Here is a 24,124-nt window from a genome sequence, read left to right on the forward strand (position 1 = left end):
ACAAACTCCCAAGATAAAGGGAACGGTTATTTGTCAATAAAGATGGAACTACTTCAACAAAGGTGGTTACTAACTCTACTATAAATACACTGCACCTCTCAGGTATAATTTACATTCTAATCTACTAAAAATTTGCATAAAGCCCTTGCTAACTTTAGTATCGGAGTCTCTTGCAGGTACTACTCCCACCTCCTCACGAGGAATTCGGACGGCGGCACCTCGGCATAAGAACAAGTTGGACGCTGCCTCATAAGGAGTCTTGACCTCATGTTTAGGCCCTAAATCAATGTTTTAGGTAACCCTTGGAATACCTCTCACCCTCCTCAGTCCTCACTTTCAATCTCTTTTCCTTCTCTCAAAGAAAAAAGTGATAAATTCTGAACTCTGTTCACCTACGTTTTTCTTACCGTCGCCGTCCCACCATTGTCCGGTCGTCCCTCTAGCTTCATTCCTTTTAGATTTCAATTTTTAATACTTTAAAATAAACAAAAACCTAAGTTAGAGTGTGTTTTCTTCCGTCCTTTTCTTTGTTCATCCGAGAGAGAGAGAGAGAGAGAGATTTTGAAGAAGAGAGTTCCTACTAAATTGGAAAAAGATTGAGGTTGCGATGATTTTTTTTTGTGTGTACGTGGTTGCTATGGTGAAATAGCGCCATATTGAAGAATGAAAAATGTTTTAAGAAATGTGAATATTCATATTAGTTATCTTTATGTAAAGTTGATAATCTATAATCGCTAAATAATTTGACTAAATTATCATCTAATGATTTTCGACGGTCAATTTTATATGAAAATAACTGTACATGAATTTCTATCCTTAACGAATAGGATTACGGTTTTTTTTTTTTTTCCAAAAGATTAAGGTTATCAGAAGTTCACATTTTAGTAATTGGGCTTTTGGCCCAACAGACATTGTTTGCATTTTTTTAGCATAGGGCTTGTCTTATGTTATTTTTTTGGTTTATGATAATATACAATCCATAATAATAAAAAAATGCAATTGGTTATCCTAAAAGAAAAATACAATTATTTTGCTGATGAAATAAAAAAATACATATTAAAAATTAAAAGATATAAATATAATTGTTTTGCAAATGAAATAAAAAGACAAATTAAGATATAATTACATTAATAAATTTTTTCTGTACTTATTTTTTATTATTCTATAACATAAAATATATAATATTATGAATTTATACGTATATAAATCTTGATATTTGACTATTTTTTATTTGAATCTTAAATATTATTTGGGGTATATTTTTTTAAACCTATTATTTTTAAGAATTGAGTTCAAGAGTATCTCAAGTATAAAAGAACTAGTTTGAATGTTTGATGATCATGCATCATTTCGGATTCTAAGACGTTACCACAATAATAATTTAATCAATCCACTTAATTTCTCATCACTTAACTTTATGAATTTAGTGGTAATACTGTAACTATTGTTTTCACTCTTAAAGAGAAAGTTATAATATTGATGATAAATAGAGTTAAAAAGAAAAAAAGAGCATGATATAAAAAAAGAGAGCATCTCATAAAAAGATAATCATAAAAAAAAATATCTCAAATAAAAATTAACTAATAAAAAAGACAATTTTTACTATCTTAAAATCAATTAAACTTAGATATATATACTATTTTAAATAAATGTACTCATGTATATATAATCTTTATCTTAATTCCTGACCCATATTAATTTGAGTGTTGGAATTTTTGTAGGTACAACTACTATACTATATATTGTTGAGAATAAAAAACTCGAAATATTAAAAATTCAGAAGAGATAGATGGTGATAATATCATATCTCTAATCTATTTTTTATAATTTTATTCAGGTCATTCTTAAACTCAAAAGAATAAAACAAGTCTGAACAAAAATACCTTTATTATTTATTTTTTTTAAAAAAATTCACATTCGATCCGGTTTACCTTTACTATATTTTTTCAAATTTTTAGAAAAAATGACAAATAGATTCTTGACCTTTTGTCCTGCGGACATTTTTGTCTCTGACCATTGAAAAATATTTTTAAATCCTTGACCTTCACAAAACTTGGACGGATCCGTTCCTGATGGAGGCATTTGGACGGATCAGTCCTTGACGGAGGCATTTGGACGGAAGGATTGATCCGTCTAAGTTTTGTGAAGGTCAAGAACTTAAAAATATTTTTCAATAGTTAAGAACGAAAATATTCGCAGAACAAAAGGTAAATGACCTATTTATCATTTTCTCTAATTTTTATTGTGAGAAAACCGAATTCGTGGCTCTTAAGCTCCGTAAAGTGCTATGTTTTGATGTGGGTCCAACTTACCAATTTGGATCAAAATTAAGTAGTTAATCACGGGTAGATGCAAAATAATCACGGGATAGAGAAAAATGAAAATAAAATAATTTCAAGTAGTCACGGATTGTTGTCAGGTTGTCAACTAAAATAACAACATATCAGAAAGTTCAGAAAGATTCGCAAACTTAGCAATGCATTAAAGTTTTTAAAGTGAAAAAATTAATAAAATAAAATAATAAATATTTAATTATTTTAATAATAATTAACCTATTCACTTTGTTTCGATATTTTTCGTTTTAGAGAATTCCTTTTTCCTTAACAACTAATACAGTAGATTGTCCATTACACACTTCCAAATTAAAGATGTCTCAGTCTCATAAATATGAATAAAGATATGAAAATTTAATAATAATTAATTGGTAATTGATTTGTTGTGTTTATAAAAAAATATGACTATTTTGGTATAAAATATGGGTGAAAAAATAATGATTAAGTTTTGGTGTTCACATGTTATTTTTATTCTACATGATATGTAAGGTATTATTCAAACAAAAATAAAAGTAAGATTAGATTTTTTTTTATGTTTTATTTAATAGTTTTGCTCCATTTTATAATTAGAAAAATTTTATAGTAAAGCTAAAAAAAATGAGTTATAATTATTAGTTGCACTATCATTTATTAATTTACTTCTAAGTGAGTATAAAAAAAATATGTTATTTGATTTATAGTATATTAGTGTTTGGAGCATCACTTGATCAAAGTTTTATGCGTAAATTAAATTAATATTAAATTATTAATACATATGTAATTATAATATATAAACTATTAATCAAAAATAACAATTAAGCGGAAAAAATAGCATATTAACTTAAAGAAAATTGAAGAATGTCTTTTAAAGATGACTATTTATTCTCTATAAATTAAATGAGATCTTGATTTTATGAGTAATGTTAAGATGATAAAAAAAAAGCTACTCAAATTTATCTTATTTAATATTTATTAATTATATATTTATTAATTATAATAATAATTAATAAATATTAAAAAATAAATATAGACCCCTAAATAATGTTAAGACGATAAAAAAAGAAACAACTCAAATTTATGGTTTAGCTAATTTTTTATTATCTTCTAAATATTATTATTATTTTTAATACGTATAATAATTTAGGATAAAATAACTTAGAAGAATATATATAGTAAACCTAACAGAATCATAGGGTAGGGCCATTTAGAGACCAAATTTGGGTCACATGTGATAGCTAGGGAAGACCCCACTAGGACTAACAAGACAGGAATATATGATGACCCAAGTCACTAACTACTTATATTAAAATTAATTATTAAAATTAATTATTAATATAAAATATATAAAAATATAATATATATTAAAAATAAATTAAATTATATATATAATTTATATATGAATATATTAGTAATTAATTTTAATATACAAATAATATTATTGTGATGAAAAAAATAGAAATTTTAGAATACGTAAGTGCGTTTAGGTCTAATAATTATTCGAAAAGTGTTTTTATAATATTTATTAATATAATTAAAAAGAATATGAAAATTCAACCTTTTGTATTACTATTTAATAAAATTCACATAAATATAAGAAAAGCTAATTTCTTTAAATAAAAAAGTAATTTTGTAAAAAAAAAATAAAAGAACCAAACGCATTCTTATTTAAGAATCTTGTGAAGGAATTAATTTGAGCGAAAATGTTAATTAAGATCTTAATAGTATGATTTTTGTATATGGATTGAGAGTAATGTTATATATTCAATTTTTTTTTATGAACTAAATCTAACTAAGTTAAATAATAAAATTTGAAGTAATATTAGTTATAACTGTTATGTTAAACTAATTGGATTAGATTTAGTTAACAAAAAAAACTTAAATGTATAGTATTATTTGATAGATTGGTTCTTATAATAAATTTTAGTTATGATAAAGTTAAATTTTAAGATTGATTCTTCTTTTTTTTTTAAACATTCATCACGATGGTAATTTTTTAGTATTTTATCAATAAAATTAAAATTATAAAATATCATGTTTTAAAAGTAAAAAAAAAATCATCTTTATATGTAATTCGGGTGGGTTTCGTGAAAATAGATTAAGTGAAAAATAATAGTTAATATGAGAGATTAGGGGTAAGTAAACTTGTGAGGAAGACACTTCTATTAATGATAAAAAACCAATACAAGAACTAATAATGAGGAAGAGAGGTGGAGAACAAGTGTTGAGACCTCCACTAATGTCACAAGAGGATGAATGAGCTTTGTTTAAAGTGGACAAGAATGGTTTACAGAGAAGAGAAATTCTCAGAAAAAGAGGATGAAGGCGAAGGTGAAAAAGTGAAAGTGAAGGTGAAGGTGAAAGTAAATGATGAAAAGGGGTTCAAGGTCTGTGAATAAGAAGATGATCAAGGTGAAAGTGAAAAGTGAGAGTCTGGTTGAAGGTGAAGGTGAAGGTGAAAAGTGAAGTGCTTTACAGAGGTGGCTTGAGGTCCTTTTTATACTGTAAAACCATGATGAAGAGGACATCTCTTGGCCAATGGTTTTAGTCTGACATTTGGTTTACTGTTCTTTCTAAAATATCTTTAGGTACTCCTGTCACCTCAAATCTCAAGTCTTGTCAACTGAAAAGGTAGGAAGTTGATTCCCACACGTTAAACTAAAGCTCTTAACATGTGACATTAGTGAAGGGACATCTAGTTTGGTTTTCTTTCAACTAGATGACACCTTTACACTCTAAATCCAATCAATCAACTTCTACCAATATAGTTCCGACTAAAGAGAAATTCAACTCCTCAATGTGTTCTTTTGGGTTCCATTCTTTTAGCCCAATACCTTTAGGAGGAACTTAACTCTTTTTTGACCATGTTTGTAGGTCATTATAAAAATTATGTAAAAAAAGAGGTTTATATTTGTAGTACACAATCAATATGCATCATTATTTTTAATCTAATCCATCCGTCAAACATTAACAAATAAGATTAAATCATTAATAATGTATGAATAATTACATTTAGACCAAACTTATATTATAATAAACTTTGAACATCTTGAACTTAAGTTTAAAGATTGAAAAGTTCTTTACTAAGACATTCAATTCTCTTCCACCAAACTTGGGATAAATCACGTAAAATTAGACAATTTTTTATTAAGTAAAATAAATTCAATTAGATACTGAACTCTTTCCAATTGATATCAATTAATTTTTTTAATTTTAAATTTAAATTCTAAATGTAAATCTAAATGCTAAATCTTTCAAAATGAGAATTGAAACAATAATTTTATAATAAAATAAATAATAAAATATATTTTTTCTTGAAAATTGTTAAAAATTTTAAACATAATCTTAAATTTTATTTTGTTTCAATTTTATTCTAAAATTTTTTTATTTTCATTAAACTTATTCCTAACGACTAATTTAAAAAAAAAACTCAACAATAACAGTCTTTCACATAAGCAAATTAAACATATTTATTATACATTATTGTTAGATTAGTCCTAAATTTCTTTTAATTTAGTTGCCAGGATATATTTGATACAAATATAAGATTGTTGGGACAAAAATAAAACTGAGAAATGTTTTTAAATTTTTTCAATATATATATGATGCTTTGGAGGCGTAATGACGACGACAAAGGAGTGAGGAGGAGTAAATGCAATTAGAGAGAGTTGGAATACATTTTCTAGAAGAATGATTTGGGAAGAGAAAACGAAATACCAATGAGACGGTGATGCTTGGGAGGCGCAACAACGACGAAAGAATGAAGAAGGTAACTCTCATGATATTAAAGTAACTCAGATTAAAATAAACACTCAATTAAAATATGACACATTAGAGAAGGTAACTTACATATTACTTTAGAGATGGTAGGATAGCATTCACCTATATATATATATATGCTATAAGAAAAATTTCAAGTGTATCGAGAAACATCGATGTTCCAGTTGTTTTAACCGTTGATTTCAATTAATATATATTATATATATTTTTTATAATTCAGATCATCGGTTAAAACAATTGGAATACCAATGTTCCCGATACACTTGAAACTCTTGCTACTCTTTAAAATATACTTTAAAATATAACTAAAGTGGCAAGTAAAGTATAAAACAGGCGTGGGCAGAGAGAGCTACTAGGATTTTACCATAACATTCCCTGTGTCGAGTGATGAGTGATCTAAGATTGTGTTGTAGCATATTACTGGTGTTGGTTGGTTTTGCAAGGTGTGATTTGGCGAAAGACAGAGACGAATGTGCAGAGAAACTGATTGGGCTAGCTCCCTGTATCCCTTATGTTAGTGGGCAAGCCAAGATCCCCACCATAGACTGCTGCAGTGGCCTCAAAGTGGTTCTTGATCAGAGCAAGAAATGCATCTGCATCCTCATCAAAGATCGCAACGATCCTAACCTTGGCATTACCATCAATGCCACCCTCGCTCTTCAACTTCCTATTTCTTGTCATGCACCATCTAATATTTCCCAGTGCGTCGGTAACTCTCTCTCTCTCTCTCTATCTCATCAAATATATACATACATATACCGTTTTGCTGCACACATAAATTGCTTTTGGATTCTTTCAGATCTTTTGCATTTGCCACCTAACTCTCCTGATGCTAAGGTGTTTGAGGGGTTTGGAAAATCCACCAAAACCAACACTTCCACCCCAGTTCCTAGTGGTAATTATTATTATTATTATTATTATTATTATTATTATTATTATTATTATTATTATTATTATTATTATTATCACTCAAATAAAAATGTTTAAATCGGTCTTTTTTTTAAATATTTTTTAGTAATTAAAATTTAATACATATAACTGATCAAATTGTGTTATTTTTGTCAAAATTAAATCAGATAAATTGATTTGGCAAAAAAATCAATGAACTAAATCTTAAATCGGTCTAAATTAATATTTTTTTATAAAAAATAATTACAATATTTTTATTATAAAAATAACTAAAATATTCTTATTATATATATATATATATAGAAGTATTTTTGTAATTTTTTATAATAGAAATATTATAGTTATTTTTTATAAAAAATGTATTAATTTAGATCGATTTAAGATTTGATTCATTAATTTTTCAACTAAATGAGTTTGTTAAATCTAATTATGATGGAAATAATATGATTTAATTGATTAAATATATTAAATTTTAAATATTAAAAAATATTTTTTTTAAAAAAAAATATTTTAAGTATCTTTATTTAAATGATTTCTTTATTATTATTATTATTATTATTATTTATTGTACTTTTCATAAATGAAGCCCTCTACTTTGGTTTTGAAAGTTGGAAAAAACTAAGAAGCTGCGATTAATAATGGTCTTACAGGTGGAGCTAAGAATGGAACAAGCTCAAGTGCTCAAGAAAAGAGCGATGGTGGCAAGGGAAATAGGTGGCATGTGACTGGGGTCATTTGTGTAATTTTACCAACTGTATTCATTTCTAACTTCTTTCTCATTTGAACTTTCAATTTTTCAAAAGCTTGTAGCAATGTAGTATGGACAAGAAGGATTCTCTATGGAAAAAAGAAACTTCAAATGGAAAAAGAAGTTTACCACCTCTTACATTTGTAGAATAAATTACCATTTGTATCCATAAAAGATACAAACACTGACAAATATATCCATATAAGAATAAAATGATAATTGTATCCACGAAAGATAGCTTCCGTGTGTCAAGAATATCCTAACGGACCAATTGTGTAACCAACGTCCGGGTATTCTTGGCACACAGAAGCCATCTTCCATAGTTATAATTGTCGTTTTATTTTTGTATGGATACATTTGTCAGCATCTGTATCTTTATGCGTACAAATGGTAATTTATTCGTACGTATAAAGAAGTTTACCCATTTCTAGTGTTTTTGCTATGATTGGCTAGTGTATGTGTCTATCTCGTTCTCATATTTCTGTAAATTTTTTTCTTTTCAATTCCTATAATTGTTGTGCAAAACTAAAATTAATTCTGCCTTTCTATTATTAGTAAACTACACTGAACTATGAAAGTTGTTGGGTCTATATGCTGCTGTCTAGTCTTTTTCTTTCCTTCATTTTCTTCCTTTGGTGTGGTATTTATTCTTATGTAACCTCATAATTAATTTTTCAACTAACTAAAAGATCGCATCAATTCTGCTAAAACCCACAAAGTCAGAGCTTTTCTCTTCAATCTTCATACGGCAAATAGTTGGTGTTTGCGTCACAAATTATATATTTAGGAAAAGGAATAAATGGTAGGTGGTCTTTCTTTTCATTTTTTCTTTGGTCTAATATTGTCATAATTACATTTAGCTCCTTCTATTTAATTAATTGTTACATTCTCTCATGCACATTTGTTCCTCTAAAATTAAACACACGGTATGTTATTAATTGATAAATGTTAGATAATCAATCTTTTTTTTTATTTGACCCAATAGTAACCGATTTCTCATTTTTGTTACCACTTGGTCACCTAACATTCCCCTACATATCATATCTCCTCATATTTTATCCTTAAATAAATCAATACATTAATTTGTTGTAAAATAAATAGATAAATAAAATGAAAGAGGAGTAGAAATAAAAAATTTTAGTATTAATATTCTCTAATATGTATATCTCATTATAATTGAGATATTATATTACACTCTCAATAATATATTTACTTTTACATGCACATATATTATTTATGATAGCACAAGTATACGTTGTTCTTATTTCTTATTTTTCTCTCTATTGTGTCTCAAGCCTTATGAACCTATTTATACATGATGCAAGTTATGGTGGAGAGGGAAAATGATGAAGAGATGAAGATTTTTTTTATGGATAGTTGGATAGTTATCACATGAAATATCACTGCAAGAAATTATTATTATAGCGATCGATTTAGTAACCGATTTAACAATCAATTTTGATAGTCCTTAAAACCTAAATTTAAAATAGCGACCGAGGTTGGTCACTAAGATTTGGCAACTGATTTTCAACTAAGGCTACAAAACTCATACCAAACATTTTCAATTACTAAATCAGTCACTAACAAGATAGATCGTTATATGGTGACCAAGTTTTCCATCGTTCAATCAGTTGCTGAGGTAATCGGTCGCTAAATAGCGACCAATATTTCAGTTGCTAAATCGGTCACTAATTAGCAACCAAAACTTAATTGACCAATTTCGACGGCCAATTTTTCCATCGCTAAATTAGTCTCTGATGGAACATTACCGTTCTTAATAGCAACCAATTTTTTTGTAGCTAAATCAGTCGCTCATCTTAATTTTCTAATAATAATTTTTTTTATTAAATTTCACATATATTATTCTGAAACCTTGATTTTCATATATAATTATAATTCAACAAAATATAAAAATTACCAATCTCACCCCATATTCCTATAAATATGAAATAATCGTCAATTTTGGAAATTTCACTTCTCACCAAACCATATTATTATTATTTGCCTGCTAAGTGTTAGAATTATAATTTATCCGATGCTTTATACTTATAGATATTTAGGCTGACAAAAATATTAGTAACCAAGTTGGACTGGTCTAGTGGTTAGCTCACTAGTCCGCTTAAACAAAGGGGGTTTGAATCCCGTCTTATGCGGTTAGCAACAAACCCTTAATGGAGCTGAGTACCACGACGTATTAGTCCTTGACCTGTTGGGCTGAAGCTCAAACAAGAACAAATAACTATGTCCTAGATGTCATAGTTTGTCTTTGTTAATGGCTGAGAAACAAACTATGATGACATAAAAAGGATCCATAACGCATAAAGTACATGATCTGGTTGATTATGCAGCACAAAAGAATCACATAAGATGAATTAAATAGCAAAAGGGAAGGAACCAAAATTTCTTCTTTAATTCTGTTGGGGAACCAAACATATGTGCACTGTCTTCCAAGAGCAACCAGAAGTATAAATGAGGACAATTTTTGAACTACAGATTTAGTTACTAAGATGTGACCAAAAAAGATGACTGTTTCGATTTGTTTTTACATATTGCTAAACAAGGAAGAACGACACATGAAATATTTAGTTACTGCCAATCAAATCGAGCTTTAGTGCAACGTAGTTGATATGAAAAATCCGAAGGAAATGATAAAGTAAAAAGGATGATATTGGTTACAATCTGTTAAGATTTGATCTATCTTCTTACTCAGGAATTAATAACGACTATTATACCTTCACTAACCAATGTAATCAACATCAGATCTGTCCACCAACTACTGCACCCTAATTAGGCTGTGCTCGGATACTGACTCTCAGATAGAAATAACGAGACATATTTATGTCCCCAGTTTTAGCAAGTACAGAAAAGTTGTTTCTTTCGCAACCAAACAAGTTTTCTGATATATTGTATCTGTATTTCTGTCTCAAACATAACCCAAACACAGCCTAAATTTTCACTGTCAATATAATCTGTAGCCCTAACAAATTGTGTTATTTTCCTGGATTACCTTTCTGCCGTGGAGGTGCAATTGAAGTAGGTGAAAAAGGATCATAAATCTGGTCTGCAGGATATGCCCGCTTACCAGAAGCAATGGAGGGATTACCAAATTTATGATTTGGGGGCATGGGTATACCTGCCCATGTTCTCGGAGCAGGATAATTTTGCTGGATGTGCGGGCTTCTTGGTACACCACCAGCAGTGGGAAAATTGGGCATTTGAGGAGAAATTAAGTTCCTCATACCCATTTGTGGGACTGGAGATCTAGGACCAGGTTGACCAGCATATGGGAATGCAGCTTGTCTAGGTGGAATAGGGACCAGACCAGATCTTCCGCCAAAGGGGACAGCGGATGCATGAGCTTGAGTTTGATCCATCTGGTTGGGAACTTGCGTCCTTGGAAAGACTTGAAAAGCTTTATCAGGCGCACCAAATATACCACCCTGTACAGTAGCTTGACTGTTCGGTCCGGAAATCACGTGACTATCTGCATTGGGCCGCTGTGATTGAAAAGTGAAATTTCCTGAAGTTGAGGGCATCAAGACTGGTGGCTTTACATGGGTGTGATAAGAGGAAACTCCAGATGCAGAATTAGGCGTTCCTGATTGCTGCGGTAATGGACCTGAAGGAGCCATTCCTGGTGAAGGAAATGAAAGAGGTCGAGATAAATGGTTTGCAGATGAATGAGTAGTTGCAGGTACTGGGGGAACCATTGCTCCCAAAGATGATGGCAGTCCAGGGGAAGTTCCTGATTGCTGTGGTGGAAAAGCAGCAGGTCGAGGCATCATTGACATATTTGATTGTAGTGGCCTAAACGCAACATCAGGTTGTGGATGTACAGATAGAGGCCTTGGGGGTGGAGCCATTGGCCCCATACTGTTCAGATCTGAAGACATTTTAATAGTGACTCCATTCTGTCCAGAAGTGTTGTTGGGAGGGATAAATGGGCGGTTAGGTACCGTTAAAGGTGACATACCAGATAGAGGCTGAGGCATTGAAGACCCTGATGTCTGGAGTTGTCCTACTTGTGCTGATTGGCTTAAAGTAACCGGAAATGACATTGAAACATTTGTAGGAGCGGAACAATTTTGTACAGATATCATTGATGGATTTCTTGGGGGTCCAACGTGACCCAGGGAACTTGTCATCTGTGAATGCTGTAAAATCTGCCTAGGAGGTAGTCCTTGCACAGAAGATTGTTGATTTGGAATAGCCAGGTGGAATCCAGCAAAAGGTACAGGTTGAAAACCAAAGGCTGAAGGCATGTTTGAAGGATTCATTGTTTGTGACTGAAAATTGGGAGTTCTAGCAAGATCTGATGGATTTTGTGGGGGCATATTATCAGAAGCAATTACAGGGTTATGAGACGGAACTGCCGAAAACCATGGACTGGAGTATTGAAGGTGATTTCCATGAATTTGTGTGCCAGCTATTGCTTGTGCTGCAGCCTGATTTTCCAGACCCATAGAGACTGGACCAGAAGGTAGCCCATCTTGGGTTTGACTCAGAACATTAGTGCCATCCCCAGATACAGAGGGTGTGGAACCAGAAACTAAATTCCCCTGAATAGAAGGTAGCAACAGTTACATTAAATAACTGAAATAGCATCAGCATAACTGAACTCGCCGTAAATAATAAACATGTCCATTGCATAAAATGCCAACACTCACAGCTACAGAGGAAATTAGTAGTTCAATGATGGACACTGCTGCATCCACTTTATCAAAACTATCAGCTGATATATTGACATACATCTCTTTGTAACTGCATGTGATATCAGTTCCTGGCTTAATTTCACCCTAAAAATGAAACAATTAATCAATGGAAGCAATTTCAAGACTGATTATAGTTGTTTCCAGATAAAATCATATTGAAGAAGTACTTCAAAATGATTCATGCAGAACAAAAGCACCTTAATATTATTAAGGAACGTACTTTCTCTCCAGTGTCTGCTTTGGTTCCATGTAATTTAATCTTGGCACCAGTTTCCTGATATGCATGAATTAGATGAATAAATTTCAAATAAAATAAAGGAAGCAGAATTTAATAGTAATCACAATCAGGACAACCGCTTGTCAAATTCCTATCATTAGATGTAGATACCAATATGATGGACCTTACCTTTTCGAGTTGCTTTTGATTATCACCTTCAGGCCCATATATAAGACCAATAAAATTGTACCCAGGATACTCTAGGACCTGTAATAATGGCATTGCACATGAGCAATCATTGTGTTCTTTGATATGAGTTATATACAACTGCATGCCAGGTATCAGGTTTAGAGTTAAAGATATATTATTTTAAAAGACAATGGTAGAACATTACAGAAATTAAATTACAACAAAAGTATGCCAAATCCTAGCATTAACATATCAGAAGCACAAGCTATTGTGTCATTTTACATTCTTACTCTAAACAGAGCTATGTTAATGCTCTAAATATATTGCAACCTATGCGGAGTTTTACCGATACTCATTTGTGAAACTCCGATACATCTTATACTTTGAAAGGGGCAAAAAATCTATATATATTGAATTATAATCTAAAGTACACATTCTCCCTTTTTAGTAATGGGAATAATGTTATGGAATAATTAATTATGCTTCTAAAAAATTTAATGTGGATAGGATTCACATGTTGAGTTAGTAAATAGATGGAATGAGACAAAACCCACACCACCCTTAGCGTCATCACCACACCTTTCACCTTTCATGAAGAAAATGGCATTCTGATATAGATTTGGATATTATGGGGTGCCCGAAGTCCCACAACCAGAGGTATGGGATGCTTGATGTTGTATTTAAGCAGAGTGGTTCTTCCACCTTAACAGCTAACTTTTAAAGTATGTTTCCCATTTTCTTAGGTACTTAACAATGGTATCAGTGCATAAGTTATCGATGGCACAGAAAGCACTACGTATAGGTTGGATTAAGATAAATATTGAATAATAACGTAAATACCAAATACTGATAGCCGGTAGCCAAGTGGCTACCGCTGGGTCAGTGTCGACAAAGTGAAGCCACCTTATACATCGGCTCTCTAGGGCTGGTGTATTGTTAGAGACTTGGGTATTTTGGGGTGTTCAAAGTCCCACATCGAATGGTATGAAATGCTTGATGTTGTATTTAAGGAGAGTGATTCTTCCTCCTTAACAACTAACTTTTAAGGTGTGGTTCTCCACTTTCTTTAGGTACTTAACACATTCCTTTTCTTTCTACTCTCATTTCACAATTGTTTTTCCCCCTTCAAGATCTCAAGAAAATCAATGGGACAAGAATCAAGGAATTGATTCCCATTTTCTATCCCTTTTGGCAGAAGGCCTTCACCACACTACTTTAATAATTTTGCCTCATCTTCTCCGTCATTTTGTCGATAAAACTTTTGCTCCGTCATTTTGTCAAGAAAACTTTTGCTTACCTACTAGCTTTCGCATCCATGAGTAAGACTCAAGTGAAAAAACTAAACCAAAAAGAAGTTGTGCTCTAGAGAGAAAAGACCAGAAGAGGATGGTCTGGACTGTTTCTTGAGTTGTTTGGAGGTGTGAGAACAAGCTTCCACAAGGATAAAAGTCGTCCTTAAAGCTTCGATTAGAGATTGCTAATAGGACATTGATGGTAGGATGATTTATCTAGAAGGATCTAAAGGAGACAAATTTGGCAACAAAAGTTTGAAATCAACTAAATGTAATATTGGACCTAGAAGTTCCTACTAGAGCTCCAGATATGTATTTTCAAAATACTACTAAAGCTAAAGTCTTGTTATGTATTTTAGTAAGAGTGACAATCATCTAAGTGTTTCTGTATTCAAGGAAGTACATGGTTTGCACATAAGTCATATTAAGACAGTATATAGAGTGTAAGTTCATATAGGAAGGGAAAATGTTAACAAAAAAATGAAACGGAAGAAAATATAACACCACAAGTAAAACAATTTAAGTATCTAGATTGTATTATTTAGGATAATGGAAAAATAAAGGATGATGTAAATCACAGGATCCAAGTAAGTTGGCCAAAATGGCGGAGAGCTTCTGGTTTTACATGTAGCAAAAAAGTACTTTTAAAACTCAAGTGCAAATTTCACTGCACCGCCATTAGACCAACAATGTTGTATGAAACGCATGGTTGGGCGGCAAAGGGTGAACATGAACACAAGATTAGTGTGGTTGAGATGAGGATGCTGAGATAGATATACACATATGGACAAAATCAAGATTCAAGAATGAGGATGAGAGAGAAAGATGGAGTAACGCCCATGAATTAATAAATATGTTTTATGGTCGGCTAGTAGCAACTCATAGTGCAGTGTTATAAATTAAGCAATGAATCTATCTTTTCCTTAAATATAACAAGTTAAGAATGGAATTTAAATGGTACTTTCTAGCAGAATTTCACAATTTCATAATCGATACTTACAGGCAAAGAAATGCTGGCCTCTTTCAACAACGGCTTAAAACCAGGAGGAGGCTTGTAATTAGGATCTAGTTTTAGTATTTCACCTGGAGATGATCAAAATCACAATTATTATGGAAAGAGCAGCAAATGAGAGTTAAAGGAGAGAAAGAAAAAGAATACGAGAAGGAAAACTAACCTATTGCTTCCCGCTTTTCAAATTCGAGCATTTCTGACTTCTTAGTACCATATTGGAAAAATAAGAAAAACAGAATATTGGAAAAATAAGGAAAACTAACATCAGTGTTTATTTTAGAATAAACAGAACATTGGAAAAATAAGAGAAAAAATAATTACTAGGAACAGGGTCAATTTGGGCCAACCTTGCTATTAATTGCTGGGTCATAGTTGCTTTGATCTCGATATTGTGCCCGTAGTGGTGAGTTCTGAGGACTCCCGACCTCCAGTCTTTCTGAGTCCAATTGCTTTGTAATTTGATCTACTCGAATCTATAGAATGTGTACAAAAGACACAGCCATATCACTTGTTTGACACATTAGACAAGAGCTTCATATGCAAAATACTTGCATGGATGCAAACAAAATGGCAGCCAAATTACAAGGGAATTGTAACAGTACCTAGCTAAGAATGATTTGTACCACCCCAAAGAGTGGCAATGCTACTTGTTTACTAATATATCAGTCCAATGGAAATACATCTAAAATATTTAAACATATCTCAAGCTACTAAAACTCAGCGATCAAGCCTATGGAAAGCACATATGGAGAGGAGCAGTCTGAATATTTTAAGTGAGGATAAGTCTCACAAACACCCATAAAGAGAGGTAAGGTAATCCATAGTCATTCAATCTATATATAAATAAGAAACCTTAATCTTAAAATAGAATACTCTCAAGGAAATCAACAACTAATAGGTGGGAATTTCCCACAAAGGAAATATACGTGTGTGTGTTTGTGAGAGAGAGAGAGAGAGAGAGAGAGAGAGAGAGAGAGAGAGAGAAAGAGAGTTAGGATTAATTGACACCGGCATCAATTATTTAACTAAATATTACACTGTTTAATAACTTTTGTTCGTGTAACAAGCATTGGATTAGAAGCTTTTATGTTATAGATCATCTCTAAAAAATTCATCAAAATCCAAAATCATTAGATATACCTTTTATATACTTGAAAACCAACATAATATATTTGCTCAAAATATGCATAAACAAAAGGTTCATCAATTACATGCTTACTGATGTCCAATTCCGGTGAAATTTGGTCCACATGATTTTCATTATATGTAATTGTAATTCAATAGTTGAATTCGATAAATATATCTTGTAAAAAGTTACTGGTGGTGTAAATTCACTTAAATTGACACTAGTGTCATTTGATCTTATTTCATATCTATATATATATATATATATATATATATATATATATAATGGTTGAAATAATAATGGAGTATCATTTGAAAGGATTCAGAAAATACCTGTAAAGCTAAAGCCTTTGCCTTCTTCACAGCTGCATCCTGTGCCAGATCAGGTCCCCATTTTGTTTTCCTCACAATTTGTTTTGATGTTTCTTCATTGATAGCTCCAGTGACCCCATCCTTTTTAGTCCCTCGGAAAACAGGAACCAATGAACCTGATAATTTGTTTTTGGGGATGACAAAACCAGATTTTGCAGCAAATAAAGAGAGCTTTTGGCCACTAGAAGGTGCTGCAGACATCTTGGGACTTTCGGCAGCAGATGCTACATCAAGCTTTGTGCCCATCCCCTTATCCAGTCACTTTTCACATGTAAGGCAAATTTGCAAAAACATCATCGGCAAGAGAGAAGCAAATCTGCAAAAATAAAACACCATACCTTTTTTCAATGGCTGCTGATATATACAGCAATACTTTGTATAACTCACAATACATATAAAATACTGCTGAGTTCCATTGTGAAAGGAAATATTCATATTCTTAATGTCTAGATTCTCCTTACACAAGGGAATGTCTAGATTCTCATTGTGAGTGCTTTGTTGAGATATTTAAAGCCCGGAAATTTCTTTATGCTATGACAACTTTTCAGGTCTTGTTTAGCACTTTGGCATCATTTATTGAGTCTTTCTTCCTGGATTGAGATTCCTTTAATTGAAATTTTTAGCTTGTTACAACTCGACGTTATTGAGTTTCTCACATTTTTTGTTTTTCTAGTTCCAATACTTTGACAGACATAATGACATATCAATTACATCTTTCATGTGATCAAGTCCTCTTTCCTTTCATTTTAGCAATGAATTGCAAAAGCATGTAGCACTAAAGTGACTCTAAGCCAGAAACTTATAAGTGCCTAATTCAACTGGTGTGTTTTATCACCAATTCTCATAGCCCTACATAACCTGCAATGGCAGCAACCAATAATCTCGCATGGACTTTTGTAGCTGCAGAGGTTGATCGGGACCTAGATTCCTCCATATATAGCCAAGTATATTTGACAGTAAAAACGTTCATGATGACAGCAGGATGCCGACTAAAACAGCTTAAGTAGGAAAAGTCAACCTCCACAAGTTAATGTGGAAAACTATAGTATTCCCGGAAAGAATGAATCAAAAGAACAACAGCAAAAAGTCTACCCTTCACAAAACTTGGGCACACCGAATGAGAAGAGTAACAAATTATTCCCCTTGAATACAACCTCAAACAGAAGGCCAGAAGCATAATCGTGATTTCGAGATTCGTATTGGAAATGCAGTTGACACACCTCATTCCCAACACTATGAAAAAAGTAACACTAGACTAAAGGATGTTCTAGAAAGAAGCTCTTACAAATACAAGAAGCTATACTTTGCAATTACACTAAAATCTCACAAGAACAAAAGCTAAGAATAAAAATGGCTTCTGTATGTGTGAAAGTATGTATAAATCTTAGTTCAATGAAACTGTTCTAAGAAATTATATACACGGAATCAACGGAAACGCCAGAAAGTGGAGCAGAATAACACTGCACGCATGGAAATGCAGAAAAGAAAAACGATTATAAGACCTATAAAGAGAGGCATGAAATTAATCAACTATAACTGATGTAACTAATAAAATATAGTTATGGAATTTTCTGATATTGTTCTGTTAAGAGTAACAGAATCTGTTTTCCCTTCAACTGATTCTGTTACATCTCTACCTATATAAGCTGTATTTGTAATACATGAATCCATATACTAATTCTCTATCACTTCAAATACATGCATACAACAGTACGTTGATGATAAATTCATCTTCTTCAAGAGCATCTATTCCTTAACCTAAATAAAAGATCGGAAATATAAGGACGAACCTGTTTGTTTATCTTTTGAGCGCGCGCGCGAGAGAGAGAGAGAGAGAACGGGTGGGTTATGAATCTGAATTATGTTTAAAGAGGAGGTTCTTCACAACTATGCTGTAGCAGCTTGCGCAACTGTTAAAAAAGGGGAATTAGAACTCGCATCAAAGTGCTTTCTAGTTTCTAGTCTTCGCCCTCTTACAATCCTACAAGTAATGGTAAAATTGAAAACAAAAAAGGCTAAAAAAATATCTTAGCGATCAGGAGGAGAAATAAATATAAAAAAATATATATATAAATATAATATTTTAGCATTAATATTTATTAATATTATTATCTTAATATAATAGAAATAATTTATATATATAATATATTCACTGCTAATATGTTATAGCTTATATATTAAAAGAGAAAAGTATTTTATATATTATTGTTGTGGGTCTTGGAACGGCCACACTACTGATGACCGTGTAATAGCAAAGGACCTCTTGGAACGCTTACCTCGACAAGGCCATCTCGATAAGTACATCAGAGGTCACATCCAAAAATGTTCCATATCTTCCAGGACCGAAGACTCATCTGAACAACAATACCGAGTAAAAGAGAAGGTGTCGGCGAACAATTACGAAAAACCACGAGGAATCATTAATTATATTTCAGGAGGATACGCGAGTGGAGGATACGCGAGTGGAGGCTCCTCAAACTCAGCGAGAAAGAGGTCATTCCGATCAATATGCTCATTAGATGGCCCACAAAGTGAAACACAAAATCCAACACAACTGCCGCAGCTCACATTCACACAAGCAGACTACAACTCTAGTATACAGAACTTGGACGACCCGTAGTTATAACTCTTCAGTTGGGAGACCTACTGGTCAAAAAAGTACTACTAGATCCTGGAAGTAGTGCCGACGTCTTGTTCTACTCAACATTTCAAAAAATGAAGCTCAGTAACAACATCCTCCAGTCAATAGGGGGAGATCTGGTCGGCTTCTCCGGCGAACGCGTCCCAATAATAGGGTCAGTGTGGTTACAAACCACACTAGGTGAGCATCCTCTTTCAAAAACTTGTGATATACAATTTTTAATAGTAGATTGCTTCAGTCCATATAATATTATCCTTGGCCGCCCTTTCTTAAACAAGTCCGGCGCCATTGTTTCTATAGTTCACCTGTGTGTTAAGTTCCCTTTACAGGACGATCATGTCGTCACAATCCATGGAGATCATAAGGAAGCTCGGCACTGTTACAACATCGGCATGAAGTTTCAAAATAATTCAAAACAGCAAGTTAACAGTGTCGACCTCACGCACAACAGCTCGGCAATAGCCGACTTAGACCCAAGAGCCGATTTTCGGGAAAGGCCAACTCCGTCCAACGACTTACAAAAGGTTTATTTCAACAATGACCCTAACAAATTCACTTTTGTAGGTAAGTCAATAAGCAAGGAAGAATTAAACGCCATCACCACCTTCCTACAAGATCAAGCCGACCTTTTTGCATGGAAACCTTCAGATATGCCCGGCATAGACCCACAAATCATCAGCCATAAACTGGCTATAAACTCGTTTGCGAAGCCGGTACAGCAAAAGAAACGAAAACTCGGCGAAGAAAAGCGAAAGGCGTCGTTGGAGGAGACACAAAAACTGATAAGCGCCGAATTCATCAAAGAGATCAGATTTACCACCTGGCTCGCCAATGTGGTTATGGTAAGGAAACAAAATGGTAAGTGGCGCATATGCGTCGATTTTACTGATTTAAACAAAGCATGTCCAAAAGACTCGTATCCTTTACCATCCATAGACTCTTTGGTAGATAACGCTTCCAGTTACGCTACCTTAAGTTTCATGGATGCATATTCAGGGTACAACCAAATACTTATGCACCCCTCCGATCAATGTAAAACAGCCTTTATTACTGACTTCGGAAACTACTGTTATAAGGTTATGCCTTTTGGATTAAAGAATGCAGGGGCGACTTACCAACGCCTTATGGATAAAGTTTTCGCCAAACAAATCGGCAGAAACATCGAAGTTTATGTAGATGATATGGTCGCCAAAACAAAAGTCGGCAACAATCATCTTGACGACCTAACAAAAATATTCGCCCAGATACGCCATTACAACATGCGCCTGAACCCGGAAAAATGCGCTTTTTGTGTACAAGGTGGTAAGTTCTTGGGATTTTTGTTAACGAACAGAGGCATCGAGGCAAACCCCGACAAATGCCGAGCAGTTTTGGAAATGACAAGTCCTAAGACAGTAAAAGAAGTCCAATGCCTCACAAGAAGGCTTGCTGTTTTATCAAGATTTGTACCTTGTTTAGCTTCAAAGTCTAATCCTTTTTTCCAAACAATTAAAAAGAAAAACAAATTTCAATGGACCGACGATTGCGAGAGAGCTTTTAACACACTAAAAACAACTCTCTCGCAATCGCCGATTCTACAAAAACCCCTCCAAGGGGAAGATTTATTTCTATACCTTTCAGTTACTAATTGGGCGATAAGCTCGGCTCTTGTCACAGAAAGAAGCAAAATTCAGCAACCAGTCTACTTCGTCAGCAAAACACTCCACAATGCTAAGCTTAATTATCCGAGAAAGAGAAGCTGGCCTTAGCATTAGTCTTCTCAGCACGAAGACTCCGACCTTATTTTCAAAGTCATGTCATCAATGTCAAGACAGATCATCCACTACGACAAGTACTACACAAGCCCGACATTGCAGGAAGACTTATAAAGTGGTCAATCGAACTGTTCGACTTCGACATCAGATATCAATCCAGAGGGGCAATAAAATCACAATTTTTAGCCGACTTTATTGCAGAACTTAGGATACCATCAGAAGAGGACCACACAAAACAATGGACTTTATACATAGATGGCTCATCCAACAAAGAAGGATGTGGCGCTGGAATACGACTCGAAGCCGAAGATGGTACCGTCCTCGAGCACTCCTTACACCTATCTTTTAAAGCCAGCAACAACAAATCCGAGTATGAAGCCCTGGTCGCAGGACTTCAGCTTTGTTTAGAACTTCAAATATACACAATTAAGGTATATTGTGACTCCTTGTTGGTTGTTCAACAGGTAAACGACCAGTTTTAAGTAAGAGACCCCCTTCTATCCAAATATTTATTATTAGTCAAAAATATGATTTCACAATTTAAAGAATTTGAAATACAACACATTCCCAGAGAACAAAACCAAAGAGCTGATATTTTATCTAAGCTCGGCAGTACTCAATCCGAGATATCTACATTGCATCAATTTACTATAAACTCTCCTAGCATTGACCTAACAAAAGTGCTAAGTGTTACTCAGGAAAGTGATTGGCGAACAGATTTCATAAACTATCTACAAACATCCCACATTCCAGAGACCGTCGAGAATGTCAAAAGGTTCCGAAGACAAGCCACCTTCTTCACATTACTTAATGGAGCCTTATACAGACGAGGATATACTCGTCCTTTACTCAAATGTCTCAGCAGATCTGAAGCAGAAATAGCACTGTCAGAAGCACATGAGGGGATCTGCGGAACACACACAGGAGCTCGGAGCCTTACATCCAAAATCCTCCGCGCTGGTTTCTTCTGGCCATCACTAAAGCAAGACAGTGAAAACAATGTCAGGACCTGTATAAATTGCCAGAAGCACGTCCCTACTATCCACATTCCAGCTGAGGATATGCATCATAGCGACGTCACATGGCCTTTCCACCAATGGGGACTAGACATTCTCGGCCCGTTCCCTACAGCGCCGGGCCAGGTAAAATTTCTAATAGTAGCCATTGACTACTTTTCAAAATGGATCGAAGCTCAACCTTTAGCTAAAATAACATCACACCAAATGATATCTTTTGTTTGGAAGAACATTATTTGCCGTTTTGGCATTCCCCATCATATCATAACTGACAATGGTCGCCAGTTTGCCGATCAAAAGTTCCAATCTTTTTTACAGAATCTCAAAATCAAACAGCATTTCGCCTCTGTTGAACATCCTCAGAAAAACGGACTAGCAGAAGCAGCGAATAAAGTAATCTTGCACGCACTCAAGAAGAAGCTGGATGACGCAAAAGGGCTATGGGCCGACCTCATACCTGAAGTCCTATGGGGATACAACACAACACCCCAATCATCAATAAAAGAGACACCATTCCGACTTGTCTATGGCTCTGAAGCAATGATACCACTAGAAATCTCCCAAAGCTCAATTAGGACACAGCTCGGCGACCACAATGAAGCTCGGCGCACCGAATTAGACATCATTGAAGAAATCTGAGATATAGCAACATTGAGACAACGCGCCGCATAGCAAACAATATCTCGGCGCTACAATAAATCGGTCAGAAGCCGAACATTCAACAAGGGAGACTTGGTCGTTCGAAAGACAGAGCTCGCCCGACGACCACCATCCCATGGCAAGCTCGCCGCAAACTGGGAGGGCCCATATCGAGTTACACAAGTCCTCGGCAATGGAGCATATAAACTAGAAACTCTAACCGGTACAGTCCTACCCAATACTTGGAATGTATCCTCCTTAAAGAAATTCTATAGTTAAAACTCAGGGACAGGCTTGTACTCTTTTTCCTACTACCAAGATTTTATCCCCAATGAGTTTTGTTTGGAGAGGTTTTAACGAAGCTAGCCTACCTGAACCTTTATATCCAAAGGATTACCAATATTACTATATGATTTACTTCGTTCCCCTTAATAACAATTTTCTCAATACATCACTCCAATGCTAGCTTTTGCAATAACAATCACACATACAGTTTCATCTACCGTTTCAAACAAAAAAAACAAATATCCTCGCCTAATTTCAATCCGAGAATTATCGGCAATCCCTATAAGGAATATTCTTAACAGAAAATTCCCTTCAATTACGCAAAGGCCTATGAAACATTTAAAATTCAAATTGGCCACAAATTAACAACAACTCAAACAAACTCTATTAACATGCTACAAAATAGCTATTAAATTATTCAGCAACTACCAAAAAGTATTCACCTATCAGTTTTTCAAAAGGCAACCAAGCATAAACAATACTACACATAAAAAACAAATTTACAATAACACATTAAACATTCTCTGCCTCATTCTCGGCAACGCCATCATCTTCAACCATTTTGCCATCTCGGACAATCTTCCCAGGGTCCAGCTCAGAAAGATCAGCATCAGGCAAAAGAAACTTCGCTTGTAAAGACGCCCTCTCAAAACCTTCAACAAACGAATCTAAGATCTCATCACTCTTTTTCTTTTCCATTTCCTTAAGCTTAGCAGTCACCTCAATCGGCCGAGCTTCCATGCTCGCCAGGTTCGCTTCCTTCTTCTTCAAATCCTCCACATCATTGGCATAGTTCTCTTTTGTCTCCTTCAATTGCTTTTCAGTTTCAGCCAACTTGTTCTGGATATCAGAAACATAACCTTTAGACTTACTCAACTCCTCTTTCAACAACAAAACCTCATTGTTCTCCACCAACACCTTTTTGTGCTTCAACTCCTGACTACGACCTAAACTAGCTAACATCAAACCAACCACCTACAAAAACATAAAAATATATATATCAAATTCCTAACAAACAGAAATAAGCATAACACAATCAAAAAAGACCTTACCTGCATATACTGACCAACAGCCACCTCTCCAACCTCATTAGCTAATGATACGTCAGCTTCAGACTGACAATG

The 24,124-nt window shown here is 33.7% G+C and overlaps 3 protein-coding genes across 4 annotated transcripts; 1 reads left to right on the forward strand and 2 right to left on the reverse strand.

The window, feature by feature from the left end:
• The first annotated feature begins 6,426 nt into the window (after nucleotides 1-6,426).
• Nucleotides 6,427-8,336, forward strand: LOC107638467 (non-specific lipid transfer protein GPI-anchored 14-like). Its single transcript, XM_088483045.1, has 3 exons — nucleotides 6,427-6,798; nucleotides 6,889-6,984; nucleotides 7,649-8,336. Exons 1-3 carry the CDS (start codon nucleotides 6,477-6,479, stop codon nucleotides 7,780-7,782), a joined length of 552 nt encoding a protein of 183 aa, XP_088339171.1. The 5' UTR covers nucleotides 6,427-6,476; the 3' UTR covers nucleotides 7,783-8,336.
• Nucleotides 8,337-10,327: 1,991 nt separating this feature from the next.
• LOC107638468 (RNA-binding KH domain-containing protein) lies at nucleotides 10,328-18,702 on the reverse strand. 2 transcript variants are annotated; one of them, XM_016341761.3, is made up of 9 exons: nucleotides 18,456-18,702; nucleotides 16,627-16,981; nucleotides 15,516-15,641; nucleotides 15,332-15,371; nucleotides 15,157-15,239; nucleotides 12,865-12,942; nucleotides 12,679-12,732; nucleotides 12,414-12,542; nucleotides 10,328-12,305 (listed from the first exon to the last, which is right to left on the reverse strand). In XM_016341761.3, exons 2-9 carry the CDS (start codon nucleotides 16,909-16,911, stop codon nucleotides 10,737-10,739), a joined length of 2,364 nt encoding a protein of 787 aa, XP_016197247.1. In that variant the 5' UTR covers nucleotides 16,912-16,981; nucleotides 18,456-18,702; the 3' UTR covers nucleotides 10,328-10,736. The 2 variants fall into 2 exon arrangements, with proteins under 2 accessions (XP_016197247.1, XP_016197248.1); XM_016341762.3 differs by having other exon boundaries at nucleotides 15,332-15,368; nucleotides 18,456-18,701.
• Nucleotides 18,703-23,513: 4,811 nt separating this feature from the next.
• Nucleotides 23,514-24,070, reverse strand: LOC148566514 (uncharacterized). Its single transcript, XM_088483484.1, has 2 exons — nucleotides 24,053-24,070; nucleotides 23,514-23,975 (listed from the first exon to the last, which is right to left on the reverse strand). Exons 1-2 carry the CDS (start codon nucleotides 24,056-24,058, stop codon nucleotides 23,514-23,516), a joined length of 468 nt encoding a protein of 155 aa, XP_088339610.1. The 5' UTR covers nucleotides 24,059-24,070.
• Between the last annotated feature and the right edge of the window lie 54 nt (nucleotides 24,071-24,124).

The sequence above is a fragment of the Arachis ipaensis genome, chromosome B4 (assembly GCF_059453495.1).
Source record: "Arachis ipaensis isolate K30076 ecotype BB chromosome B4, ASM5945349v1, whole genome shotgun sequence".
Classification (NCBI taxonomy): domain Eukaryota; kingdom Viridiplantae; phylum Streptophyta; class Magnoliopsida; order Fabales; family Fabaceae; genus Arachis; species Arachis ipaensis.

Excerpts from the sequence above, each read along its gene's own strand:
- LOC107638467 (XM_088483045.1), top strand. The coding sequence starts at position 6,477 with ATGAGTGATCTAAGATTGTGTTGTAGCATATTACTGGTGTTGGTTGGT. Across the intron at positions 6,799-6,888 it reads TAATATTTCCCAGTGCGTCG|ATCTTTTGCATTTGCCACCT; the intron begins GTAACTCTCTCT and ends GGATTCTTTCAG. Across the intron at positions 6,985-7,648 it reads TTCCACCCCAGTTCCTAGTG|GTGGAGCTAAGAATGGAACA; the intron begins GTAATTATTATT and ends ATGGTCTTACAG.
- LOC107638468 (XM_016341761.3), bottom strand. The coding sequence starts at position 16,911 with ATGGGCACAAAGCTTGATGTAGCATCTGCTGCCGAAAGTCCCAAGATG. Across the intron at positions 15,372-15,515 it reads ACCCAGCAATTAATAGCAAG|AAGTCAGAAATGCTCGAATT; the intron begins GTTGGCCCAAAT and ends TATGGTACTAAG. Across the intron at positions 12,733-12,864 it reads ATCAAAAGCAACTCGAAAAG|GAAACTGGTGCCAAGATTAA; the intron begins GTAAGGTCCATC and ends CATGCATATCAG.